This window comes from Ochotona princeps, chromosome 32 (assembly GCF_030435755.1).
Source record: "Ochotona princeps isolate mOchPri1 chromosome 32, mOchPri1.hap1, whole genome shotgun sequence".
Lineage (NCBI taxonomy): Eukaryota > Metazoa > Chordata > Mammalia > Lagomorpha > Ochotonidae > Ochotona > Ochotona princeps.
The window spans coordinates 8,727,787-8,754,332 of NC_080863.1; the positions used below are offsets into that span (position 1 = coordinate 8,727,787).

At 41.3% G+C, this 26,546-nt stretch overlaps 1 protein-coding gene across 1 annotated transcript in view; it reads left to right on the plus strand.

Moving 5' to 3' along the window:
• Window positions 1-26,546, plus strand: part of RELN (reelin) — a 384,643-nt gene that overhangs the window by 131,078 nt on the left and 227,019 nt on the right. The window contains exon 4 of the mRNA XM_058657530.1: window positions 16,531-16,601. Coding sequence (XP_058513513.1) covers window positions 16,531-16,601 — 71 coding nt within the window. The remainder of the gene's footprint in view (window positions 1-16,530; window positions 16,602-26,546) is intronic.

Sequence of the window (26,546 nt, forward strand, 5' to 3'; positions counted from 1 at the left end):
AATATTCTGGCGATAAAAATGTTTCGCCCTGTGAGATGAGGAAATGAAAGGACAGGATAAAGACCGCGTCTCGCTGAGCCAAGCCACTGTAAAGGTGACGCTAATTATGTGATGGAGATCTGCTTTCTGATTACACCTCATTTGAACATCTTAAATGGCAGACTCAAAGATCCTCCGTGGCGTTTATAGCTTTGAGATATATTTTTTTTTGGTGCAATTTTCACTCTTCGTAAAAATTTCCACTTTTAAAAATAGCTAGTGAACCCCAATTTCTGAAGTGTTTCCTGTCACTCTATCTGTTGCTAGGAGAGCACCGGTAGGCAAATGACAGCTTCCTAAGATCTCTAGCCTTGCCAGTTCCTGTTCTGGAAACGGAACAGTCAAGGTTTTCATCAAACCTCCTAATGATCTTCACCCGGCATAATTTACAGGCAAGCTTGGAAAATTCTCTTAAATCTTTGGTTATCTTTGAGCTGTGGAAGCGAGTAACCAGCTACCATGTCTACACACTTTGGTCCGCAGGACTCAGTGGTCTGTGTGCCACCCACCACAGCATAAAGCCTTCTACGTAAGGAAGTACCAAAAAGTCTCTCATGGACTCCACCTTTGGAGCAGTGTGAAAAGTCATGGAGTTGATTTCAGACGTTTCGAATACCGTCACTCCAGTCAGACATCTTGTAACAAAGATTAATCGCTCAGTTCTTGACCTCCGAGGCTTTACTATATATGGGAAGAGCACTCAGTGCGTTAAAGAAGCGTGACATGACGGCAATGAATTAAATTAGTAAAAAGATGTATTTAAAAGCATGAGTGATGTGAAGGTGTTTTAATCATTCTCGTTGTGAGCACCTCCATGTAACAAAAGATCATGTCTCCAGCGACATGGCAGGTGAACAGCAACCACTGCAAATGCTTTCCTCAAGTTTGAGTTTGAGGGGGAATGAAGATGAAAGATTTTAGAGTTGCCATGCTAAGGCTGGGAGAGAGGTTGAAGGGCAATAGGAAGCTTCCTCTGGGCCTACAAGAGATGTTGAATGCTCTAGTTTGTAAGCATCCTATGTGTATTTTAACCCAAGTCGAAATGCTCCTGCAATCGGGGTCTGGGAACAGCCATGCTCTGTCAATGGAAATAAAGAGATTCTCTGTAAAGGTTACCAAGAAGTTGATTTAGGATACGTTGTGAGCGACCTGGGTCCAGGAGACACAAACCCGTCAGCTTTTCAGGGTTGTTGGAAAATGCTCCAAAGTGGTCAGACTCCAGGCAGAATTGATGCGTGCTGAGACCAAAAATTCTATTAGCCATTACGAAATTAAAACAGCATTAACCTGATCCCATTAGGCGGTGTTTGGGGAGGCAGGGCCATCTCTCATAGGTTAGAAATCACTTTCCTTAGAGCATGGTTGGTTACAAAAGAATCATCTGGAAAGAAGCAACTGAAAACAAAGCTACTGGTTAATTTTAAGGAAGACATTTCTGGGAATAGATAAGGAATAGAAAAAGAATAAGAATAACAATAGAGAAAAGACTAAGACAAAACAGGTCCCCTAGGCATGTTGCCCACTCAAATGGGCCTGGTGGATGAGATTAGTAACTCAGCCTGGACACTCCTTAAACAGGCCTTGGCTTGTGTTGATCTTCAATGCTCTGAAAATTTTTTAGAGGCCGTTTATTCTCGCTGTGTGTTGATTGGGTTCCAGCAAACAGCACCTTTTGGAATATGTTTACTACCTTGTGATTTGCTACCTTTGTTTACTACCTTATTGATTTGCTGCATGGTGAAAAGGTGCCCACATTCTTAAAATAGCTTGATATTCTGATTATAGTTACCTGAGGCCCTGATTTTGTTTGAATCGATAAAACAAACACTGCATGGATTCCTTTATTCCTTTCATGATACAGTTCCTTAGGCTCAGGGATTTCTCCCTTATACACTCTCTCCTCCTCCCGCCCTCCCCCTCTCTCTCCCCAACTGTTTTGTCCTATATTCTAATAATCGTACATTCTTTCGGCAGCAGTCACAAATCCATCATTCTGCTACTTAAGTGTATCGTGACATTGTAGGTATAGACAATGGTAGAGTCCAGCATTCTATTATCAAGACTTATTAAAGAGTTTCATTGGGAGCCCATGTTGTATGTACATTTTACATAGAAGGTCCACTTGCTAAATTCCTGCTTGAAGACTTTAGCTGTAGTAACATGCCTATCCCCGAAGCCATTCAGAGCCTTGGATGGAGTTGGTACCCTGATTTCATAAGGAGACTTGCAGTTCTCCTGGTGCTTGGAAGTCTGGTTTATTTTCTTAGGGATTTCAGGTACAGTGCTAATATTATCCTTTGCTACTAAACAAACAGCTTCTCAAAATTTCACCTTTGCATATTTGGAATTTCTATGACTTCGACAGCACTTTTATGTTTAAATGAACTTAGGGGTAAGGGTTGTGAGGTAGCAGGTCGGGCCACTGCATGGGAGAGCAGCAGCCCAGGCCATAGAATGTCCAGCTCAGGTGCCCGGTTTCTGACGCAGCTTCCTGCTGATGACTCCTGGAATACACCAGGTCCCGACTCTGTGTTTGGATTCTTGCTTTCCATTCAGAAAATGAAAATAGAGTCCCAGGCTCCAGGCTTCAGTCTGGCCCAGTCCCGGCTGTGGCACATATTTGATGAATGAAACTGCAGCTGGACTCAACCTCTCTCTGCCTCCCTTCTCTCCTTTCTCTTTTTTTTTTCTTTCCTTCTCTGCCTTTCAAGTAAATGAAATTAATGAGCATTTAAAAAAAACTTTTTAAATGAATATAAATCTGTTAAAACTTGGTCCAAGTAAGTGCAATACATAAAAAGCCAAGTTTGTAGGTCAGAGTGTCTTCTCTTACCTTTACAGCTGGAATCCTTTTAATAAGCTGTCTCATCTTATTCACGTCACAGGAATGTGTGCATTGCATCCTGTGAGATGTCAGCTTTCTTTCTGCCTGTTTAGTCATGTCTTCATTGAACTGTGCTGCTGAATGTGAGCATTTTTTAAAAAAAAAAATATGCATTTATTTGAAAGGCAGAATTACAGAGAGAGAGGAAGGGACAGAGAGGTCCCTGGGGCTGGGCCAGACTGAAACCAGGAGCCGGGAGTTTATTCAAGGGTCGAGACACTTACGCCATCCTCTCCTGCTTTCCCAGGTGCATTAGCAGGGAGCTGGATCAGAAGTGGAAGACTCAAAGCAGCACCCGTATGGGATGCCTGTAATGCAGGTAGCAGCGTGACACACTGTGCCACTGTGCAGGCCTCTGAACATGATCATTTTTAGTGGTTAGACGTATTGGATGTTTTTCTGCTTTTGAAGAGTTTTTTTTTTAAAGAATTAATATGAAATATGGTCAGTTTGCTTCCTTTATTTTCTTCCTCCTGAATCTGTGGAAGTTACTTGTCTTGTGCTGCTCTTGCTTTTTCCTTCTTTTCTTTTTTGACTTAATTTCAGGTGTGAACTTTTCCCCATCTTTACCCAGAGGAACCCTGGTTCGTATGTATTTGATTTCTCATTGATCCATTCAGAAGATACTTACTGAGCGTTCCCCGTGTGCCTGGGCTGTGCTATGTCCCAGCCATATGCTTCGGTGAACAAATGGTGAGGATCCTTCTTAGTTCCTGACAGCGTGCCCCGTGCCATTGCTTGTAGAGGTGTCTTTAAATCTCCACCACAGCCTTTTTGAAGTAGTATAACTTGGTCATTCACGGGATTCCCCAAGTGAAGTCAGATTCCATCTGGAACACAAACAGCCCAGAATTTACGTTCTTGGCCACTTAAGACAAATAGAATCATCATTATACTTGTGACGAATGACAGGAGGGAGTTACAGTGTAGTTGACGGCTTTTATCGCGTATTGAGTTTAGTCTGGAGACTATGAAAGTCTTGTTAAGAAAGACACTTCAGAGGTGGCTTGAGGGATTACCAGGTAGTTACCAGGGGAACAGGATTTCCACCAAGGTGATTGTACAGCACATGCAAATGTCCTGAGGACCCATCACATGGCCCGATGATGTGATCGGAGGGACTGAAAGCTGTGACCGATGGCAAGGAATGCAGGTGCATGGAGAAGCGGGGATGTTGTAGCATAGCAGGGGACACCACTTCATGCAGCCTGGCATCTCCGGCTGGCCCAGCCCCAGCTGCTGCAGCCATTCATGGAGTGACCCAGTGGATGGAAGATTTCTTTCTCTGTCTCTACCCCACCTCTCTCTAACTCTGCCCTTTAAATAAACAATCTTTTAAAGAGGATGGGAAAGACTTTGTGACTTGCTAAAGGACTGTGCTGTTCTAATAGGGGGAAAAGCAGGGGCAGAAGGGGAAATCTGTGAGCCTGTGGAACTACATCATGAAAAATAAAAATTACGAAACAACTCACAGTCACCCGTCCAAAAGAAAAAAAAAGGGATGGGGGAGGGAAGTGTGGAGTACAGAAACACTGGTCTGTTCTCAGAATCATAATTTATTGGATAATATATAATTTGCTGTAGTTTTAATTATAGTATCATCCTATGCAGCTAGATCTATTCATATGAAAATACAGACTGCTGGCATGTAATAAATGATTTGAAACTAGCTACATACTTAGTTTTAAAATTTAGGGAAAATGGATTTAAAAGATCAATTTATGTTGGTGCAGAAATATTTTTAAATGCATGCTTAAGTTTTTTTTTTCTTCTTAACAAGTATTTTCCCAGGACTGTGCGAAGACTCCTTGTATCATAGCTATGTCCGTGAATTTCTGTGTATTTCCTCCCCAAAACTGAAAAGACACGGACATATAAAACGCCTGACTCTCCAAACCAGTTATTGAATGTAGACAGTTCTGGTACCAGTTCCGTGTAGTAACTCTGCATTCTCACTGCTGCTCAGTTATTGGTATGATGCTCATGGCCAAAGGAGGGTATCTGTCTGAGAGTGATACTAGGCAAAATGACACTACAGCAGAGAATGGAGGGGACAGGCCAGGAGGAAGATGGACAGCACAGATCCAGGGACACTGCCTCCACCTGCTGGGATCAGAGCCTGAGAACCTGGAGGATGGCTTGCTCCTGAGACGCTCAAGCTGCGAGTGACCATGGAGCAAACCTTTTTGATGGACGAGTTGGGTACCCAGTCCTGGTCAGGCTCCGCATCGCTACCCTTGCTGCTGCCTCCAACACATCTTGCACTGCATCTTTTTGCCTTCCACTGGCTGCCACAGAATGATAGTAACTGGTAAGGGTTCCTGAAGCAGTCGGCCTAAGAGCTGAGCTGGTCCAGAAAGTGTTTCACTCAGGCGGTGAGTGGTGCTGCCTGGGGTGGGCCATCAGAGATGCCTTCACCCGGAACTAACTCCCGCGGTGAACAGCTGGGGTCGGCTGACCGGGCACGAATCTCAGAGGCGCGCAGAATCCACACCCGAGCATCATAATCTGCGACTTATTACAGTAATGAATGATTTGTTGTTTTCTCTCAAATGAAAATGAGTTTGTCAGATGTAGTAATTGAGGAAGCTAATTACACATCGCTGCACAGGGCCTGCTCCAGGCAAAATTGAATGTCTTTTGGCTTTGATTTGCTACCTCCTTTCTTGGCTGCGTTTCCTCCCCTTCACAATTCCCTTCTACACCCCCGCATGCTCAGGATTTTCACACTGCCCTTATCTTGCTCTTCCAGACAAAAATTAATATAATAAATGAGTTCATAATGGGACTTGGTTGGTAATCGAATGCATTATGTGCCCTGGAATTTTTTTTTCTATTTATGAAAAGGAGCTTGTGTGTGGTGTCTTGGATTGGAAATTGGGGGGAATAAAGGATATTATCAGAGAAATCGATAAAACCTGAGGGTTAATTCCTTAGAACTGATAGATGAACCTTAAGTTAAGTAAGATGTTCATATTTGGAGAAGTTGAGTGAAAATATATGAGAATATTCTTTTAAAAAAGGGATTTATTTATTTTCATTTGAAAGGCAGAGAGAATGGGAGGAGGGAGAGAGATCTTCCATCCTCTGGTTCACTCTCCAAATGGTCACAATGGCTGAAGAAGTCAGGAGGCTGAAACGTCCTCTGAGTCTCCATGTGGGACCAGGGGCCCAAAGGCTTGGGCCATCCTCACTTCTTTCCCAGGCCATAAGCAGGCAGCTGGATTGGAGCTGGAGTAGCCCGGGCAAAGACTGATGCCCATACGGGATGCCAACACCGCAGGCGGAAGATGAACCAGCTGTGTTACCGGCTGGTCCTGAAAGTATTCTCTTCTTTGCAAATTTGTAATGATTGAAAAACAATTTAAAAAAAAATCCCAGAGCCATCATTGTGGTGCAGCTAGTGAAGTCCTCTGTGACTCGAGCATCCTGTATCCCAGAGCCAGTTTGAGTCCTGATTGTGTTGCTTGCATTTCACCTCCTTGCTACTAGGTCTGGGTAGATAGGAACTTGTGTTCTTATCACCTGTGTGGGAGACCAGGATGGTCTGGTTGCAGCCATTTGCTGAGTGAACCAGAGGAGTCAGGACTGCTGTCTCTATCATTCCCTCTTTTCTGCCATTCTACCTTTCAAAAGATCCTTAAAATATTGCTTCCAAAATAGCACAGTTTAAAGTTTAAAATGGAGCTTTTTGAGAGATCAGTTAATATTCGAAACCATAAAACTAAGAGATTTCAGGTAGACAAATCATACTATGTAACTAGGTATAGCAAGTCCTATGCCCATGTGTCCCTTTACTTTCTACAGACTTAATTTAGTTACCAGTAAAGGATTTCTCTGTTGTATGAATTGTGGATACCATGAATTGTATCCAGGGTAAGAAGTCTTTATCTGTCCTCCCGAAGGCAACAAATGATCTGCCAGTTGGACCCCAAGCTGTGAATTAAAGTTGTAAAGCAGAAAACACAACCATTGTTTCCTCTTCAGGGAAGAATGATTGATTCCAGAATTCAAAATTAGGCAAACAGTAATTGATGTGTTGGGAGATGAGTAATTTAGAAGAATCAGGGTTGCTAAATTGCTACTGTTTTGAAATAGCAGAAGAATAACAAACTCATTGGGGGTTTGCAGTCCTCAACCTAAAGCTTGTGTTTAATGGCAGCTTGGAAATCTGTATTCTTTGTGTGACCTGATTTGGAGGGTAAGTGCTGGAGTACCTATACTGCATTCAGTGTGCCAAAAGAATTTACAGTGTAGAACTCGAGGGATATTAAAATTAGATATAGAATTTAAAAACATGATTTCCCTCTTGGAAGGTAGACCAACAGCTTGGCACTGTTTCAGATAATACAATAGGAGCTTGTTCTATTATTTATACACATTGACTGGTTTGGCAGTTGCCACAGCAATGAGCCGTAATGAAGAACATTAAAAAACCATGAAAGGGGCATTTCTTTAGTATGATCCAAACATACAATATTTACAGGAAGTTGGAGAGTGACGTTACAAGAACCTGTGCTGTGTCAGTCTTCCCTGCTGATACTGTGAAGAGTGTATTTACAAACCCAAACTGTGCTGATGGCCTCTCATTTTCCTTCTGTTACTCAGGAGGCTGTGACTCATAATTCCAAAGACATTTAAAATATTTTTTTTGCTATTCAGTCCCTCCCCCCCATTTTTGGCAATAAAGCTTTCTTTTGTCTAAGAACAGAATTTCCTGAAATTGGATGATACGGTCCTGTCTTTCTAGTACATTTAAAAAACCCCTCATAGAGCATGTAATTCAATCCTAAAACACCTGATTTTCTGATCAATACCTCACTTAGGGAATGGCTGACTGGCTTTGTACTATACTCTTGACTTTGAGCTTTGGCTTTTATACTTTGTGTTTCTAGTCACTTCTGTTTACCACACGGAGTCCTTTCCAGCAACACTGTGTTCAACTGATTGCAGGAGAGATCCTTTACACAAAAATACTACAGGTTTCAACTTTCCCACCCCAAGGGCTGTGTTGGTCAGAGAGTACACACCCTGGAAATGTGAGTCAGACAAGATGACTTTCCTAAAGCCGACACTTAGCTTGAGTTGGAGAGGACATTCGTACAGATACCTACAGCAGAGTGTGTATGTTAGATTTTATTCTCTTTCCCCCTAAAGCAGGGAAGTTGGTTATGACTGTTTCACAGAATCTGATTCAACAGAAATTAATAGAAAATCAATAGAAAACAATTCAGTAGAAAATGCTACTCAGCATCAGGGGACTATATATATATTTAAATACGTATAATATATATAAAATATAATACACATCAAATATATTATGTGTATTATATAGAATATATTATGTGTATTATATAGAATATATTATACATATACTGTGTAATATATACATGTATCTATTATAGAGAATACAACATATAATATGATATAATACAACATATAATATGTTCTCTATAACATATTTTTAAATATCTATATATATTTAAACCCCTAGATGTGAGCCAAATCTGAACTATTTCCAGTAACACAAATGTCAAAACACTAGATTCAGTGTAAATATTGTAATTTTTTTAAGTTTATTTGTGCAAGAGGCAGAAACTGAGAGAGAAAGTGAGATTGAGTCCCCATCTGTCCATGATAGCCAGGAATGAACCCAAGACGACCCAGGACTGGAGCTAGGAACTGGGAACTCAATCCAGGGCTCCCTGATGGTCGATCACAGTTACTGAAGCCATTACTGCTTTCTCCCAGGGTCTGCCCTGGCAGGAAACTGGAGCTGGGAGCTAGAAGCAGTGGTTGAACCCAGACACATTAGTGTGGGATTGTGACTGTCTTAACTACTAAAACACTTACCCCTGAGTATTGTAATTTTAATAGGGACTTAATTTTTACAAAGCTGTGGATCTCGACTACTTGTTCATTATACCTATGCCCCAAGGGAACATTTGATAATGTCTAGAGTACAATTTTTGTTGTTATACCAGATATCTAGTGGTTAAAGACCAGGGGTGGTGCTAAACATTCTATGGTACACTGGAGCAGTCCCTCATAGCAAAAGATTATGTAGTTTGAATGCTTGTAACACAGAGGTTGAGAAACTCAACCTGGACACCAGCTTGTAAATTACTATTCCTAAGACGCTGTAGAATTTCATCATTTTTGTGGCATTGAATTTTGACTTGTAGGAGAATCGCTGAAAATTTGTTCTTTCTTGCCCTTGTTGTGAGTTACACATAATGTGCTTCACATTTACAAAAGGAAGTGATATGGGGACTGGCGATGGAGACAGCTGCCTCCTAGGTTGAGCAACATGAATTATAATCCTTAATAAGGGGTCTTTCAATAGGGAAGAAGGAAGGAAACAGCTCAAAGATGAAGATGGGTAATACAAGAATGGAAGATGTTACCAAGGGAGAGCAGTATGAAATATTTCTGACTCACAGGGAAAACGTATAGCAGTTGATCTGTTCAGAGCAAAATTTTTAGGCCTGGCTACAATAGAATCACTGTATCTGAGCTCCAGGCCCACAGATTCCAAGTTCATTGGTCAAGGGGTGGAGCCTGGTAATGTGTATATTTTTAAAGATTTCCATTTCTAGAGTCAGTAGCCTAGATTCTCTACAATTAGCCTTTTAAACGCCCTTAGATATATTTTTTTTCAAAAGCCTACAAAATAAGAGGTTGGTACTTGGGTCTAGCAAAATGTTCTTTGTTCTACCTGTGACGGTTGTCCCAGCTCCCACCATCCCTTCCATGTCCTGTGCTCTAAGCCTTTCTGAAAATGCACCTGCCTAACCATTGATGACTTTCCTCACTGGGGACACTTTTTTATTCTGTGAGCAAACAGTCCTTCCCAGGCTTGTTCCTGGAACTTGCACGTTTTCAAAACTGGCCTTCCTAGTGACAGAACTGGTGCTAGCAGGAGTCCCACCTACCCACTCTTACCTGGCCAGGTGGAATTTGCTTGACACCTTGAGCAAACAGTCCTGTTCTGGTTCTCTGTAGATGTAGACAATGAGGGAGAAGAAAAAGTCAGACTTCATTCAGGCGGCATTCTGAACACTCATTTTGGTTATTTCGCTGTGGTAATTTATGTTTAAAACTAATATACAGGACTGCTTTTGGATGTACTTGGAAGCTTTGTAGTTTTGCCCAAGTAGGGCCAAAGGGCTTTGCTATGAATATGCTACATAATTTAAGGGGACTTTCAATTAATCATTACATCAATAATTTAATGTGTTTTCTTTCATCTAAATGTGTCCTGAGGCAGGTAAGGGAAGCACTGCTTATTCATTGCAAAAGAAAAAAATATTCTCCCCCTGGGCTCTAGAGTTGTATAGTATGCATAGAAATGAAACTTTGGTTTACTTGAAGTTTGGTTGCAGCTTGAGCCTTTATAGTTTCCTTGTACCATCTCCTATATTCTTTTTAACAAAACAGTGAAGGATAGTGGCATTAAAAATAGTCATTTAGCTCACTTGCTGATGTTTCAGACAACAAAACAATTTCTTTTGTGCAATATAACTCAAGTCCCAAGAAAAGAGAGATGTTCCCTAAATATACCTGACTCTTCTGAGTGTTGATAGTATATTACTATTAGTTTACTATATTTATACAACTGAGTGCTGATAGTATATTACTATTAGTTTACTATATTTATACAACTTACTATTATCTTATATACCATTAGCTTATTTATTTGCAAGTCAGAGTGACAGAGAGGAAGGGAGGGAAGGAGAGAGGGAGAGAGGGAGAGGAGGAGAGAGGGAGAAAAGAGAGAGAGGAGAGAGAGAGAGAGAGAGAGAGAGAGAGAGAGAGAGAGAAACTCTTCTATCTTTTTCTCACTCTTCTAAATAGTGACAGTGGCCAAGCCTGCGCCAGGCTGAAGCCAGGAGCCAGGAATTTCATGTAGGATTCCCATGAAGATGACAGAGCCCAAGTTCTTGGGCAACCGCCTATTGCTTTTCTGGGTACTTTGGCAGGGAACTAGTTTAGAAGAGGAATAGCCAGGACTTGAATTAACCCTGTTGTAGCATGCTGGTATTGCTCAGTGCAGCTGGAACCACTGGGCCACAGCACCAGTTTCATCAATCGTATTTCTTAAGAAAAGATTGAGATTTGGTTAGTATACAATTAAGTGGCTTTCAGTATATCAAAAAAGTTGTGCAATCATTGTCAGAAATTTCAAAACCTTTTCAACACCCCAAAAAGACACCCTGTACTTACTAACAGTCATTCTCATTTTCCCATTCTTGACTGCAGGCAACAGAAATCATTGAGCTGTCGTGCTAAGTCACACATCCATGTGAAGCTTAAAAAGTTATTTAGTCCACTTGGGTTATTTTATAAACTAAAGAGACCCAGAACTACACAGCATGGAGATCATGAATGCCAGTTCCTCTGTGAGCTGCCACCAACACCTCTATTTTTAATGTTTATTTTTCATAATACAGTTTCATAATATTTCACTCAGAGATGGAACCTAGATACTTTTCAAGCTTTGCTGTATTTTTTTCCAACAAATCTACACATTTTGTTTGTACATTTTTAAAAAATTATGCTCATTTCAGAGGTAGAGAGAAATAGAACTCATACCCACTTGTTCATTCCCCAGACACCTGCAGTGGCAAGGGCTGCAGCCAGCCAGAGGCCAGCGGTACAATCTGAGTCTCTTAGGTAACTGACAGGATCCTAATTAGTTAGGCCCTCACTGCCGCTTCTCCGGGCTCCATTAGCATGCAGGTGGAGCTAGGAACCAGGGCCAGCCAGGGAACTAAGGCATTTCCATATGGGTAGTGGGTTGGTTTGTTTGTTTTCGCCCATCCCTAAACACTCACTCCCAAGCCTTTAATTCACTATGCAGTGGACAACAGAGTGTCTACCAAGGTTTCTCATGGTCTTGACATACCTTTTTATCAGTGTTGTTCTTACCTTGCCCCAAGATGTTTCTGAGGCAAGTTCACATAGGTTTACTTTGTTGAAAGATGTTTAAAATAGCAGAGCCAGTTTTCTTTGATGAAAATTTCAAGTGATTTTTTTTCAAGGCAATGTGAAAAAAAAAACATTTTTATTACAAAGTCTTAGAAAGGCATTCCTGGAATATAATTGAGTTAAGAAAATTCTGGAAGACCTTCAGTGATGAAAATGGGTTAGATACATAAAGCAAAACCACAGGCTCGTTGACTTTATTATTCTATTAAAATATTGTAACAAGTCGACTAAAGCCCTTTGTATTCCTTCTCTGGAAGCTGGATGGGAAGACTGTACATTGGAAGTAAACTGTGATGTGGAAGGTACTATTGCTCGTGTTTTCTCATATGCTTACGTCATTAGCAGAGGTGAGTTATGGTGGATAATTTCTTTTTTTAAAAAAAGAGATTTTATTTATTTTTATTGGAAAGGCAGATTTACAGAGAGAAGAAGATACAGAGAGAAAGATCTTACATCTGCTGATTCACTCCCCAAGTGACTGCAATGGCCGGAGCTGAGCCTATCTGAAACCAGGAGCCAGGAACTTCCTGTGGGTCTCCCATGTGGGTGCAGGGTCTCAAGGTTTTGGGCTGTCCTCAACTGCTTCCCCAGGCTACAAGCAGGTTGCTGGATGGGAAGCGGAACCACCGGGACACAAACCAGCGCCCATATGGGATCCAGGCAAATGCAAGGAGAGGATTTTCGGCTCTGTTGCACCAGGCCTGATAATTTCTTTCTTTCTTTTTTTTAAAATTTATTTTTATTAGGAAGGCAGTTTTGCAGAGATAAGGAGAAACAAAGGGAAAGATCTTCCATCTGCTGGTTTACTCCCCAAATGGCCACAGTGGCTGGAGCTGAGCTGAAACCAGCAGCCCGGAGCTTCCAAATGAGTAAAGGGTCCCAATGCCTTTGTCCATCCTCAACTGTTTTCCCAGCCGTAAGCAGGGAGCTGGATGGGAAGTGGACCAGCCAGGACACAAGCTGGCATTCATATGGAATGCCTACACTTGCAGGCAAAGGATTAGCCAATTCAACCATTGCACCAGCCCTTGGTGGACAAATTCTTTTTAATTAATGATTTTCTTATTCTAGAAGGTTTAAAATCATTTAGATTACAAAGCTAAGTATTTGAAGAGTGAATATTAATATCTTTAGGCCCCAGTTACTGTTTTGTTATTGATATCCTCACATAGGAAATTTGAAGCTTAGAGTGATTTAAAAGTTATCCAAAGTCCGGGACATGTGTAATGGCTCAACTGGATCATCCTCTGCCTGCAAACACCAGCATCCTCTATGGGCACCAGTTGGTGTTCCGGCTGCTCCGCTTCACATTCAGCTCCCTGCCTGTGGCCTGGGAGGGCAGGGAAGGGTGGCCCAAAGCTGTGGGACCCTGCACTCACATGGGAAACCCGGAAGAAGCTCCTGGCTCCTGGGTTCGGATCAGCTCAACTCCAGCTGTTGTGGCCATTTGGAGAGTGAACCAGCATATGGAGGATCTTTCTGTGTTTCTCCTTCTTCCTGTAAAACTTCCCAACAAAAATAGATAAATCTTAAAAAAAATGTTGTCCAAAAATCATGTAAGACTATTTCAAAAAGTTCAAAATTGTTCAAAAACAAAATTAAAAAGCTTATTTTTGGTTCAAAAATATTTTGAAATCGATGCATTATGTTTTTATAATATACAATTTCATTAATATATATATGTATATATATATATTTAAAAGGCAGAGTGATGAATGGAAAGGAAGAAATATAGTCAGATGTGATTCAACCCTCTGGTTCACCCCTCTCCTGACTGCAATAGCCCGGCCAAAATCAGAAGCCAGGAGCCAGAAACGCTATGGTGCTCTCCCATGTGGGTAGTATGGACTTAAGTACTTGAGGCATCTTCCTCTGCCGAGACAGGTGTATTCATGCGATGTTGTATTGGAAACCATGGTGGAACAGCTGGAACTCCAATAGGAGATGGCATTGTTCCATGGATGGCTTATTCCGTTGTACCACACGCTGTTTCCCATAACACATGCTCTCCATGAACTTTTTGTGTGTGGCTCATGGCAGCTCACTGGATTCAAATGTTGACCTTTCTCTTGGTGGAGTCTCTGTGTTCGAGCACTGTGCCATAACACATAGCAGAGTGCACAGTTAACACTTAAGTAGTTTGGTTAGAAGGAAAGAAGTTGGAGGGTTCTGTTAAGATAAGCATTTCATGTGCTCTTCTAAAATAACAAATGCCCTGATTCTAGCAGGAATTGTGGTGATCAGAGTGAGCTTCTTCATTTGGGAAGAAATATCAAGCTTTTCAAATGAGAGATTGTAACAACCGCAAATGATCATAAAACGACTTGTTAAATAAGAACTCCTGTTGGTAGGCCTGCTTGGCGTATCCGTGCCTCTCAAGAATAAGCACTTGTTAGGAACTTGCTTAAGAAATCTGGTCTATTCCCCAGAAAAGTGAACAATGAGGTTATTTTCTGAACTCTTCTGAAAAATTACTGCTAATTACGGAAAATTAAGTGCAAATGGTACCATCACAGTAATTAGTGCCACAAATTTAATGGACATCTCCCCAAAAGAGAACTATAAATTGCACAAAACAGCAGTTCTGAAAGTTAATAAGGCTTGTCATCATATATCATAGCTGTGTATTCTTAGAAGTGAAAAATACTGTGAATTTAAAATGAGATGATCTGACCTTTAAGGCTTTAATTCTGACTTGTTATGCATTTAGCACTTTTTTAAAAAATATACAGAATGTGTATTTACATCATATATGAGAATATGTATATCCATAAAAGATTTAGGACACATGCTGCGATTCTGTAGGTAAAGCTTCACACACTTTTTTTTTTTAGCTCTAAGCTGTTCAGAGTTGGTGTTCCTCATTCGCTACACCCTGGGCAGTGCAGACCATACTTCTCATGGGGAGAAGGCTCCGGAGACTATATTCCTGGTGGCTGTGTGAGCTTCTGCACTTTGCTTTCCCCACAGAAAGATGTTAATATGAAAACCTTTAAAATTATACTGGGCATCTGCTACAGAGTGGAGACGTTTTTGTGTTAAAAGGTTATCTGGGACATTTAAAAGTTTGTGTGGACAGCGGTGCATGATGAATGTCCGCACGCGTTCATGTATTGGATATCTCTACGGAGTTCGGGTGGATAGTGGCTGAGAATGGCACCCAGTGCTGTTTGTCTGACAGAGAACAAGAGGAAATTTGGGGTCATGGAGGCCACTGGGAGACATGGGGCAGAGTTGTGATGGGACGGCCGTGGACTGGTTAGAACTAACGAGATCCAGCTTACTTTGGAAGAAGATCTTGAAAGAAATCTTAACAGACAAACCCCAAGGGATTGCTGGCCCGGTGGCCCAGTTTTCAATCTAAAACAAAAAAGAAATTTGGCCCAAATTAGGTAAAATAAATCGAGTTGCAGAGTATACTCCAGATATCACATGATCTTAAGCTCAGGCTCTGAAAAAAGATTGAAGTCATTATTGGGGGGTGGGCATTAGGCCTGCTAGTTAAAACATTGATCGGAACAATCACACCCCACATCCAAATACCTGGGTTTGTATCCCAGATCAGCTGCTGATCCCAGCTTCCTGTCTAAGCATACCTTGGGAAGTGTCAGGTAATGATTCTAATAGTGTCCTGGCAACCCTTGTGCGAATACTGGATGTCTGGAGCTTCTGGCTCCCGGCTTTGGCTTCACACAGCTAGGTTTGGGAAATTAGACAGCTGATTAGAAGTCCATATCTGTGTCTTTCAAATAAATAAAAGAAGTAAATGGAAGTTGTTTGATTTTTTTTGTTTGTGAAATGTTTCTTTTGTATTTTTGATTCAGGTTAATGAAAATTCAATGTAATACTTAGAAGCAAAAAATTGGTCTGTAAGGCTGCTTGAATGTGAATTCTGGCTTTACCGTGAGTTGTGTGACATTTATAAATCATGCAGTAGCTCCATGTGCCAGAACAATTAAGGATAATGTTGCCAGAATTGAATCAATTTATGCAGTTCTAGAACCATGCCTAGCAAGAGATAAATATAAATTCAGAATAGGTATTCTATTAAAAATTGTGAATATTAGCTCCATTATGATTTCTGCTTCTACTCTGAGCAAGCAAGACCTTAGATGATGGCGCTGACCACAAGGTGTCCAGTGCTACCAAGGCCAGTTTTTGATTGCTGAGCCCACAAACACTACGGTGTCTTCACAAAGACAGACCAGAAGATAAATATTGACCTGGATTCCTTGTTGAAGTTTTCAATCTATTTTACGTTGATAATAATTGCACAAAAATGCTCACTAAAAAAAAATGCTTATCTATACAAGAATGTTTTGGAAGCAGGCTTTTAGAAGCTTTAAAATATGTGTATTGACTCTTCTGCTTGTGGGGTGGGTACTCTCTGCCAGAGGCCTAGGAAAAGAATGGAGAATGGCTGCTGGCTCCCAGTTTCCAACCAGCCCTGCTTTGGCTGTTGCAGCCATTTGAGGGTGAGCCAATAGAAAGAAAATCTCCCTGTCTCTCCCTCTCTCTCTGTAATTAAACAATCAAAAGATAAATAGAAATAAATTATGTATATTATTACTGAAGATATTTTGAGATTTGAACGAACTATTTCTATTTATTTCCAGGGCTACAGCAACACACAGGGGCCAGGTGATCTTCAAAGATGCCTTAGCCCAGCAGTTGTGTGAACAAGGAGGTAAGAGTCATTTTTTAACTTGGTTAAAAATGTTGGTCGTGTCCAAATGATTCTTGAGAGATACCATGCTCTATATGTGGAGTAAGCATTTCATTCCTATTATTTGGTTCATTGAATTATTGCTCCCTCATATCTCTAGTAATTGTGTACTTAGTAATGGCTGATAGAAATCTGTAGACTTCTAGAAACTGTGTGAACAGCCAAAAGAAAATGTATCATATTTGAGTTATCATACTTTTCCCATTGAATTATCTGTAGGTTTCCTGCAAGTACAAATCTCAGAAGCAATTTTAGAATTCTGCAAAAATATGTCTTCTTAGCTGACCACTTAAATTTCTTGTCAACATTATTAAACATTTATTATTATGACTTTAAATGTTTAATCATATGATACATGTTGATGTGTACAGTACCCAAGGACCTACCTCAATTGTGTGCACTCTCCGTTTTTAGACTTATGTATTTGTCTGGACTACTTTTCTAAATATTTTTGAAAACACCTTTGGAAAATGCATATTCTGAAAAACTTGCAAACCCTTGTAAAACTCTTTCTGCCAAAGTAATCAAATCTTACAACACCAATTTCTCCTGGAACTTCTTGATAGACTTTGATGTCACGACGCTTGAGAAACGGTGACTTCTGCTTTGTGACTGCCTCCCACACACCTAGTCTCTCACCTTTACCTCGCTCTCACAGGCAGGCACACATGAACACGGTACAGTGAAAACTTGAAACCAGGATTTCTGCCGCCATTGTGAATGTGAGCTTCCATGCAACCTTGTTGGTCTCCATTTTGCAGCGTCGACCACTTGCTGTTCCTTTAGTACTCTCTCTGAAGTGATGGGCACTGCCTAGAAGGAGCTTTTCAAGCACAGGGTCTGTGCCTCAGGGATCTTAGCTTTCTCTTAGTTGGTTCTTTGCCAAAGAAAATCTAGTGGATGTAGGGGTAGGTGTTTGTCCTAGAGTGAGTCACTTATTGGGACACATCACATCCTTAAGGCACCTCTTCATGGCAGCAGGTGATGGCTCAGATAGCTGGGTCCCTGTGGCCTGCATGAGAGATTTGTCTTGAGTTCTAGGCTCCCAGCTTTGGCCTGGCCCAACCTTAGCCAGTGCAGAAATTTGGACAGTTAACCAACAAATGATAACTCTCTCATTCTCTCTCTCTCTTTGTTATTTCTCTATTTGCTTCTCAAATAAATGAGTTTTTAAAAATGTAGAGTAAAATTAGGAAATATTTTATTGATTTTTGCAAAGCCTGAGAAAATGCAGCGTATTGTTTGTTAGTTTATGTATCTGTATACACACACACGTATATAAAATCATTACTGGCAGTAGTATAATGAGCTCTGCATAATTCCTGAATATTGATTGGCTTGCATAATTCTGGAACCAAAAAACTAACATAATTTTTAAAGCTTTAGTTGTAGAAATACTATCAGTATTTTTGAGATAAATCATTTTCAGTCTGCGACTTTCGAAAAAAAAATTTTCAGTGTAAATAGAGTCAAGAATTCTGTCACAACCTAAATGATTTTTGAGGTTATGTAAATGTTTATATTCTGAAAATACATATGCCATATAGAATGGACATTAAATACACACCCCAAAATGCATAGTACTGGAATAACACACATCTAATCTTATTAATATTGCCTAAAAAAATTGTCCCATAGCAATTATCTCTTAAACCATCAATGATTGTTTTTTTTTTTTTTTAAAGATTTATTTTATTTTTATTACAAAGTCAGATATACTGAGAGGAGGAGAGATAGAGAGGAAGTGGAGCTGCCGGGATTAGAACCAGCAGCCATTTGGGATCAAGGCGAGGACCTTAGCCACTAGGCCACGCTGCCGAGCCCAATGATTGGTTTTTTACTGTAAAAACCAAATCAGACCAGCAAAATCAATTATGAGAATTGGATAACGTAGAATAAAAGGAAAAATCTGCAGAAAAATCGTCAAACGGTGGGAAAGACATGATTTGCATCATGGTAAATTTAGCTATTATTAAAAATGCTGTCAGGACCAAGACCAGAAGGAAAATGCTGATATTTTTAAGTAGCATCTAATAGGTTGAAATCCTTATCGATCCAGCTAAGATACGGTGAAAAAATACTAAAAAAAAATAAAAGAATAATGGCTTCATGCTATCAGGAAATAATAAGGAAGATGACGGATGCTCTAAGCCTTACATGGATTTGACCCTATCTGCTTTTGGTTCATACATTAATCATCTCCTCAAATAACACACTCTTCATATATAATGGATTTTATGCATTGCATGAAAAACAACAACTTTTATTTATGGGGAGAAACAAACACTCGCTAAATACCATAGTAATTGCTTTTCGATTGTAACACATTCCATACGTTTGCTAATTTTAATGGAACGCAACAGTTTTAACCAAGTAAATGTTGTTTTGTGGGCTTGGAGGAAAGCTATCATTACAAGGCTGTGTTTCTGGTTAAACACCCTTAGGAAAGCAAAAGAATTATGAATCACACAATGGAGCCTTACACTCTACAAACCTGACTCTCCTTCAAAGACACTGAAAACCTGTCTTCCGTAAACACAGTACCTGCTCTAGCTCACCATGCTGAATGTGAGCTTAAAAGTGAGAGACCCAGGCCCGGTGCCATGGCCTAGCAGCTAAAGTCCTTGTCTTGAACATGCCAGGATCCCATATGGGCACCAGTTCTAATCCCAGCAGCTCCACTTCCCATCCAACTCCCTGCTTGTGACCTGGGAAAGCAGTCAAGGGCGGCCCAAGGCCTTGAGACCCTGTACCTGCTTGGGAGACCCAGAAGAGCTCCTGGCTCCTGGCTTCGGATTGCCACAGCACTGGCCATTGCGGTCACTTGGGGAGTGAATCATCAAATGGAATATCTTCCTCTCTGTCTCTCCTCCTCTGTCTACATATATCTAACTTTGCAATAAAAGTAAAATAGATATGTTTTTTTAAAAAGTAAAAGATCCAATGGCTGTTCTTTAGGAACTCACAGGTTAGAATTTAAAAGTTTGCGTGGGTTGGCTTGCCTGAGAGCCTTAGGAAAAACATTTTGGGAAGCTAGACCTAAAGAAATCTGGAACAGATTTAAGATAAGCCTGCCCACCACGTCCTTTGGGAATTATTTAAAAGCTTCCTGCCTTGTTTGCCTACTCCCACTTTCTTCCTGCTTGTACTAAGCTACTACAGTGCATTTGCTAAAATGGAAGTAGAATCCTGTCATTTTTCCTGCTTAAAACTCTTCAGTAACTCAAGTAGAAGCCCTGGTTTATCTTTAGAATAAAGTCCCTACTGCTTATCACACCAAGGAGATCCTCTGCGATCTACTTGGCCTCCGTTCGACTCTTCTCCCCACCCTTGTCCTCCCTTCGATACCTCCTTCGACATTCTCCACAAGTACCTCCACATGACCTGGATGTTATCGGCTGCGCAGACCCTCCCGGCATAGTTTTCCATCCTTTTGTTCTGGCTAACTCAGGTTTCCAGACTTATGTATCACTTCTTCTTGGAAAAAAAAAGACTAAATAAAAACCTCCAATATCTATTCCACCTTTCCTGCCAACTAACTGGCCTGAGCAGTGGCCATCCACAACCACCTCATTCTCAGGAAATAATCACAATACAAATGGAAACATGCCCAGCACCAGCATGTACCACACACCACTCTGCCAACACACCCACTCATTCCATCTTTACAACAACCCTCCGGAAAAGGACCTATTGGGCACTACACTTTAAAAGGAAGGGCTCGATGGCGGGGAGTGAGTGACTGGCTTGAGTGTTCATGCAGCTGAATAAGCTTCGTGTTGTATAATGTAATCAGAACAATGGCGCAGTGACTTGTCTGGCATCAGATACTCGCTCTTTGTTTGAACTGTGCTTTGTATCGTTGAATCTCAAAAGCCTCTAAAGATGCCTGTTGTATAGTATGCACTCAATAAATGAATATCAAATGAATGAACAGTTAAAGTACAATAGTTTGATAGAGGTGGGACAAAGGAAACCACCCCAACAACTGGTGACTCCTAGGCTGGAGGCTAGGAGATTGAGCCTTCCATGCGCAGGGCCTTCTATATGTTCTGTGTGCAGTGGGACGCTGTAAGTGAATGATATGAACACTGTGCTTTAGCAGGAAGATGGGATGAAAATGGACTGGACCATAGGGGTGAGGATTTGGGGACATAGACACATAATAGTGGGATGAATACTGACAGCATCCTGGTGACCCATGGTGGACCTAAAAAACGTGTATGGGGCCCACAATAAAGGGACATGTGTGTGTTAGAACAACAGGTAGCACAGAATGCAGCCATATAAAGAGTCCAGGCAATGCTCACTTTAGCCTGAGTGACTGGGTGGTTGGTGACGCTAGCCAACCAAGAGAAGACATAGGGGAAACAATAGAGGTGTTTGGAAAAGAGAGTAATAGATTGGACTTCAAGGCTTTGGCATTGGGGGAGTTGCATAGTGCACTGCAGGGATCCCTGGAAGCCTGATGGAAACAGAGAGGCTTATCTTGGGCTGGGAGGACAGGGGTGGAGTTTTGAGAGTCAACAGCACATCACTGAAAAGAGAAGATGTTCATTCCAGGAGACCTCAGGAGAAGGAAGCAACAGGGTGTGGAAAGCTAACGGTTGAGCAGGGACAACAGAGGAAGGAGTCTTGGAGAAGAAGCAAGTTTCAGAAGTCAAGGACTTAGGGAAGAAAGTTCAGAGTAAGAGAGGTATTCCTGGGGGATCAATATGTCAGAGGGAACAGAAGGAAGCAGTACTGCAAGAAGTCCTAGAGTTTTGCAATTAGAAGCTCATTAGCAAATATCAGAACTCATCCAAGGGTTGCTAGATCCCCACCAAGGGTCGGGCTTTATTCCAGAATAGATGTTGAGATATTTGAATGAACGGAGCCAGAGATTGGAGGCAGGTGTTTGTCCTAATGGCTGAGATACCCACAGCCCATATAGGAATGCCAGAGTTTAGTCCCACCTCTGCTCTCAGTCCTATCTTCCTGCTAATACACTCCCTGGGAGGTAGCAGAGAATGACTTAGTGCTCGCATCCCTGCCATCCAAGTGTGAGACAGCGTGAGACCTGGATTGAGTTTCCAGCTCCTGGCTTTGGCCTGGTCCGGACTTGGCTGTTGTTGGTGTCTAGGGATTAAATCAGCAGGGAGGGGCAGGTGGGAAGAAGGCACCATTTGTCTTTCTGTGTTTTCGTGCCTCTTGAATAAATAAAATAAATAATTTGAAACAAAATTAAACTTTTAGAAGTCTCAGAAGATATCATTTCAATAAACAAGATCCGCATTACTGCAGGCATTCCTGAAATACTAGGAATGCATACATACTCTTTGGAGTCCTTGAACCTCTGCCCTCTCCAGGCAGAAGCAGCCAGTGCTACTCAAATACTGGGCACAGAGCACAGTAGAAACCGGGCCAGGGAGAGGAACAGCAAGTGTGTAGGCCCATTGGCCTCTGAGCCGCTTGGCACACCCTGTTGCAACACTCACATATTGATTATTTAACAGGGCCAGATGGCAGTCTTAGCAGCCCAACAGCCGCCATGCCCTGTAGTGCCCCCAAAGGATATGTGCCATTGATAAGCCGTGCTGGAATTCTCTCTTGTAGGGTTGATGGAAGTGGCTATAACCGAAGGCAAACGTTTCATGTCAGGAGGAAAGAGGTCAAGCTTACAGCTGGTGCACAAAACCTTGGCTCCTCTGTGCCAGTGCAGCAGTGTGCCCAGCATTCATCATCCTGCCCTCAGTGACTGGCAGACGATGGCTGGGGCCCGTTGGCTCATGTAGGGGCCGTTGGCTCATGTAGATGTCGGAGGGGGTGGAGGGAGGTTACATTATTTGTATTAAGCATTGGTGACATTGCGCTTCAGCTGTAAGATCTTGATGTATTTGGATAAGTCAATCCATGGAGTCAAAGGCGCATTTCCCTCAGTAGATGATTTTCAACTCTTTCAGAGTACAATTTCTGCCCAAATAATGTACAAACTGTGCATCAGAGCTACCAAAATCTCCCCCTAGCTGTATGTTTGCATTACTTGTAATATAATATTACTTAGAATAGCTTATGTGGCTAGATGTGCCTCCCAGACTCTGAAAGGCAGTAAGTCTTTATGAAATCAGTCTTACTTCTCAGAGTCAGAATTGAATTTTATCAGGTCTACTTAAAGTGTTGAAGGGAAAACATGTAAGGCGTTTCACCTGGGTCTCTTTCTTTCCCACGTCCATCCCGAACGTGTGCCCTTCAGAGACATTTGTATTCCCTGTGGCTGTCGTTGTAGCTTCAGTTTCAATTCAGCAGTTGCGGCTCCTCTTCAGGACAGGATGCCAGGCATCGTCATTTACCAACAAAAAGAGCTAATAACGTCAGAGGCTTGGGAAAAGGGGGCCAGGAACTCTCTTGTTTTCACCCCAGGGTCTCCAAGCTACCCACCAAGGGACGGAACACCCAACAGAAGCTGTGATAGGCAAAAACAAACAGTAAGAAAGTGCCCCTAGGGGATCCTGGATACAAAAAAGATGAAAGGCAGTGGCTGGTAACATGGCCATAGTAAAATTCTTCGCTGCTGTATCTGTGTGGGTCTGAGTCCTTTTTAATTCCTGGGGGATTGTGTCTCTGACTGGTACTATTTGTGCCAGGGTGATTCAACATAGATTTAAACAGCCTTCTTGTCAGCTCTGAGGGCTATATAGATCCCCTCCTGACAGGTTTACCTAGTCCACGGTCAAAACACCAGTATTTATGTCTGAGGAGAACTTGACTTTGAGTTCTCATGAATGCCCACGGGAAGACACTTTCTCATGCTGTTGCACAGTCCCCTTTTTGCCCCTTCATGTTTTGAAGGACAGAGTGGAGATGTGGCTCTAGAAGATTAGCTTGGGGAGGGGGACAAAGCTGTTGCAACTGCATGTGACTCACAACTTTATTTTGGCTAAAGAAACCTCTTACAAAGGTACATTTGTTGATTTCAGTTGTTTCCTATAATAGTGACACGGACTGTCATAGCCAAGTTTTCCAAAATTGGAATTTATGAATAGAAATGAGTGTATACTGTGTTGTGTCCCCAATGAACATACTTGGAGCTCTGCACTGGAGCCATGGGAGTTATATGATAACTATATAAAATAGTTTCACCTCTTCTTGTAAAATAGCTTTTAACATGGATATACTAGCACAACTAATGAAAAACTTAGGTTCATTTATAGGAAAACTTAAACTCAATGAAATGGCATTCTTCTTGTCTCCTCTGAAGCCAGGCACCAAAAATTTTGCCCTGTCCTTGTAGCTGTAAGATCTTTGTCTTCAATGTGTCAAAGCCACCACAAGTTGGAATAAGAATGTGTTCTTTGTACGTGTTCCTCCCTGGCCATGTTTCTCTTCTCAGTTTCTTAAAAGAACTGCATGTTCCCAGCCATCCCCCACCCCCTCCACCCTTTTCCATGAGCCATTTGGCCACTACTGCCAACACTCTGTGGTCACCAGGAATCTGGTAGGATGTCAACCAATGATTCTAGCAATACCCAACTTGCCCTTGCTGCTCTTTCTCAGTTTCCCTAAAGACTCCACCTTCCCATGGTGTGTCTTCTGGGGTTGGCTGTGGTCCTGTCCCGGGCTTCTGGATATTATAGTCTCTGGGGGAAAGGGCACTGTCACTCACACCTGTTTTGTTTGATTTGTTTTCATCTCTTAAACTCTGCCCATTTGTTGGGTGCTGATTGAAGCAGAATACAGTGAAGTGGTTGAGATCGTGGAGCTTGAAGCTCCTGACGCCTGGGTTTGAATTTCTTCTGACCCCTTCTGAGTCTCAAGTCCGTCACCTGTAAGATAGGAGAAGTGGTAGTGCTGACCTTTTCAGGTACCCCATGCCACGCACAAGTATGTGGCACTGGGTTCTGTGCCCAGGAGGAACACGGGAAAATTGTGAGAAATAAAGGCCGTAACGAAGTGTGCTGCAAGGTGACAACCACACAGATCCTCTGTCAGCATCCGTTGTCATTATTATCATCAACCGTGTAGGTTTCTATGCCTTCTGGGTACCTTAAACTAAATGTGTTCCATACTGAATTTTATTTTTGCTCACATCTGCATCCTCTCACTGTAGTTTTGCTTTGGAGACTTCAGAATGCGCTTTGGATCCCTCACATATTGATTAAGGAAGTAAATAAACCATGACAGAAAATGAACCTTTCCAGAATTATCTGGTCATAAATATTTCTTCGACTTCCTGCGATTTTGTATCCCCACCTCACTCCTGAAATGTGTTTATAGTTCTACAAAGTATGATCTTTTGAATTGGTGGGCTTTATGATGAGAAATGCTTTTAAAAAGCCCAGTTAGATGGGTGTTATTCCAGATAATTTTCACTGCATTGTGCAGTGCCCCCTTCTAGAAGACATCACAGAACAAACTCTCAGATCTCTGTAACTGCTCCTGAGAATTCAGCTTTCTTTTAATGTTGTGAATTCTTCAACTTCTGTAAAATTGCAGCTTTAGAATCGAGAAGTCCTAGGACCATGCCCCTCTCAGCATCCTCTCAACACTGCTTCAGTTTTTCTTCCCACCGTCATTTGTCATCATCTTTGATTTCTTTGTTTCATTGCCTTATTCAGTCACGTTTTGCTAAATTTCCTTCAGTCTGTTTTAAAGTAAGGCAAATTGTACAGTTTACCCCTAGATATGTGAAAGGAAGTGGAAAGGAACGTGAAAGTGGAAGGAAGATGACACACATTTATAAATGACCAGGATGGGAGGGAACATGGGGGAGAACATTCTAATTTTTGTCATGAGTATAGCAATAATGCCATGCTAATTATATTGGTTACCACTCTGTTAACATTTTTCGAGCTACTTTGGTTATGCTAAATATTACGTGTGGCATTAAGGATGCAGACCTAAACAAAGTAGAAAAAGCGAGAAGATACTATAAAACAGCAGTATTTTCGCTAATATCAGCTACTTGATGGTGGCCCATCCTTTCTTCCTTTCTTCTTTCTTTCCTTCCTCCCTTCACTCCTTCTTTCTCCTCCTATTTCTCCTTCTCCAATTCTTATGGCCATATACTCCTTTCTACCTCAGAATGCTGTTAAAAAACCATGGGAACTGGTTTCAAGTCAACTTAGTAATGTACTTTATCACCTGCCTGAGCAATGAACTTTATCTATTCAGGCTTTTGCAGCTCTAGAATTTTTTAAATGCTCAGTGATTTTCAAAGATAAAAATTTGCCAAGATTTCTTTATTTCTCTCTCTTTTTTGTTTTCTGCTGCTTCACTTAAAAATTTACTTACATTATCGGCATTTTAAAAAATGAATGGCCATCTTCCCAGAAAAGGTGGGGACATGGACTTGGTTAGGACAACGAGTCAAAAATTTTAGTGCTTCGTGTCCCATTCTTGGTAGTTCTTCCCTATAAGAATAAATCTTTTCTGAAAGGATTCTCCATCCCCCAGTCATAGGGAATAAAGATAATATATTTTTGTTCTTATTCCATTCATTTAGAATAATGAAAGATGAAAAGTTGTTAAAAGACATAAATCAACTCAGGATGGGAAATAAGAGAGGCCAGGAAGGGAAAATAATTGCTAATATTGCTAGTTCTGTGTGTAATTTAGCTGTCTTTAAATATTAAGTAATCTTTTATATTGATCATAAGTATATTCCAGAACACAGGGAGAACTATTTTCACTCTAAATTTATAACATTTTGGGGAACTTAATTATCATACTTGAAGGTCAAATGGTGTTTTATTGCAATAAAATACAAAAAGTAATAAAGAAATTATTCCTGGGGAGATGAAAGTCTGGGTTCGTAGCTCATTAAATACTAACTTCACAGACCATGTCTAATTTGTCATATTTAGTTTTGGAAATCTAGTCCATTTGAATTTCAAATTAGGTGAAGAGATACCTGAGGCAAAACTACCT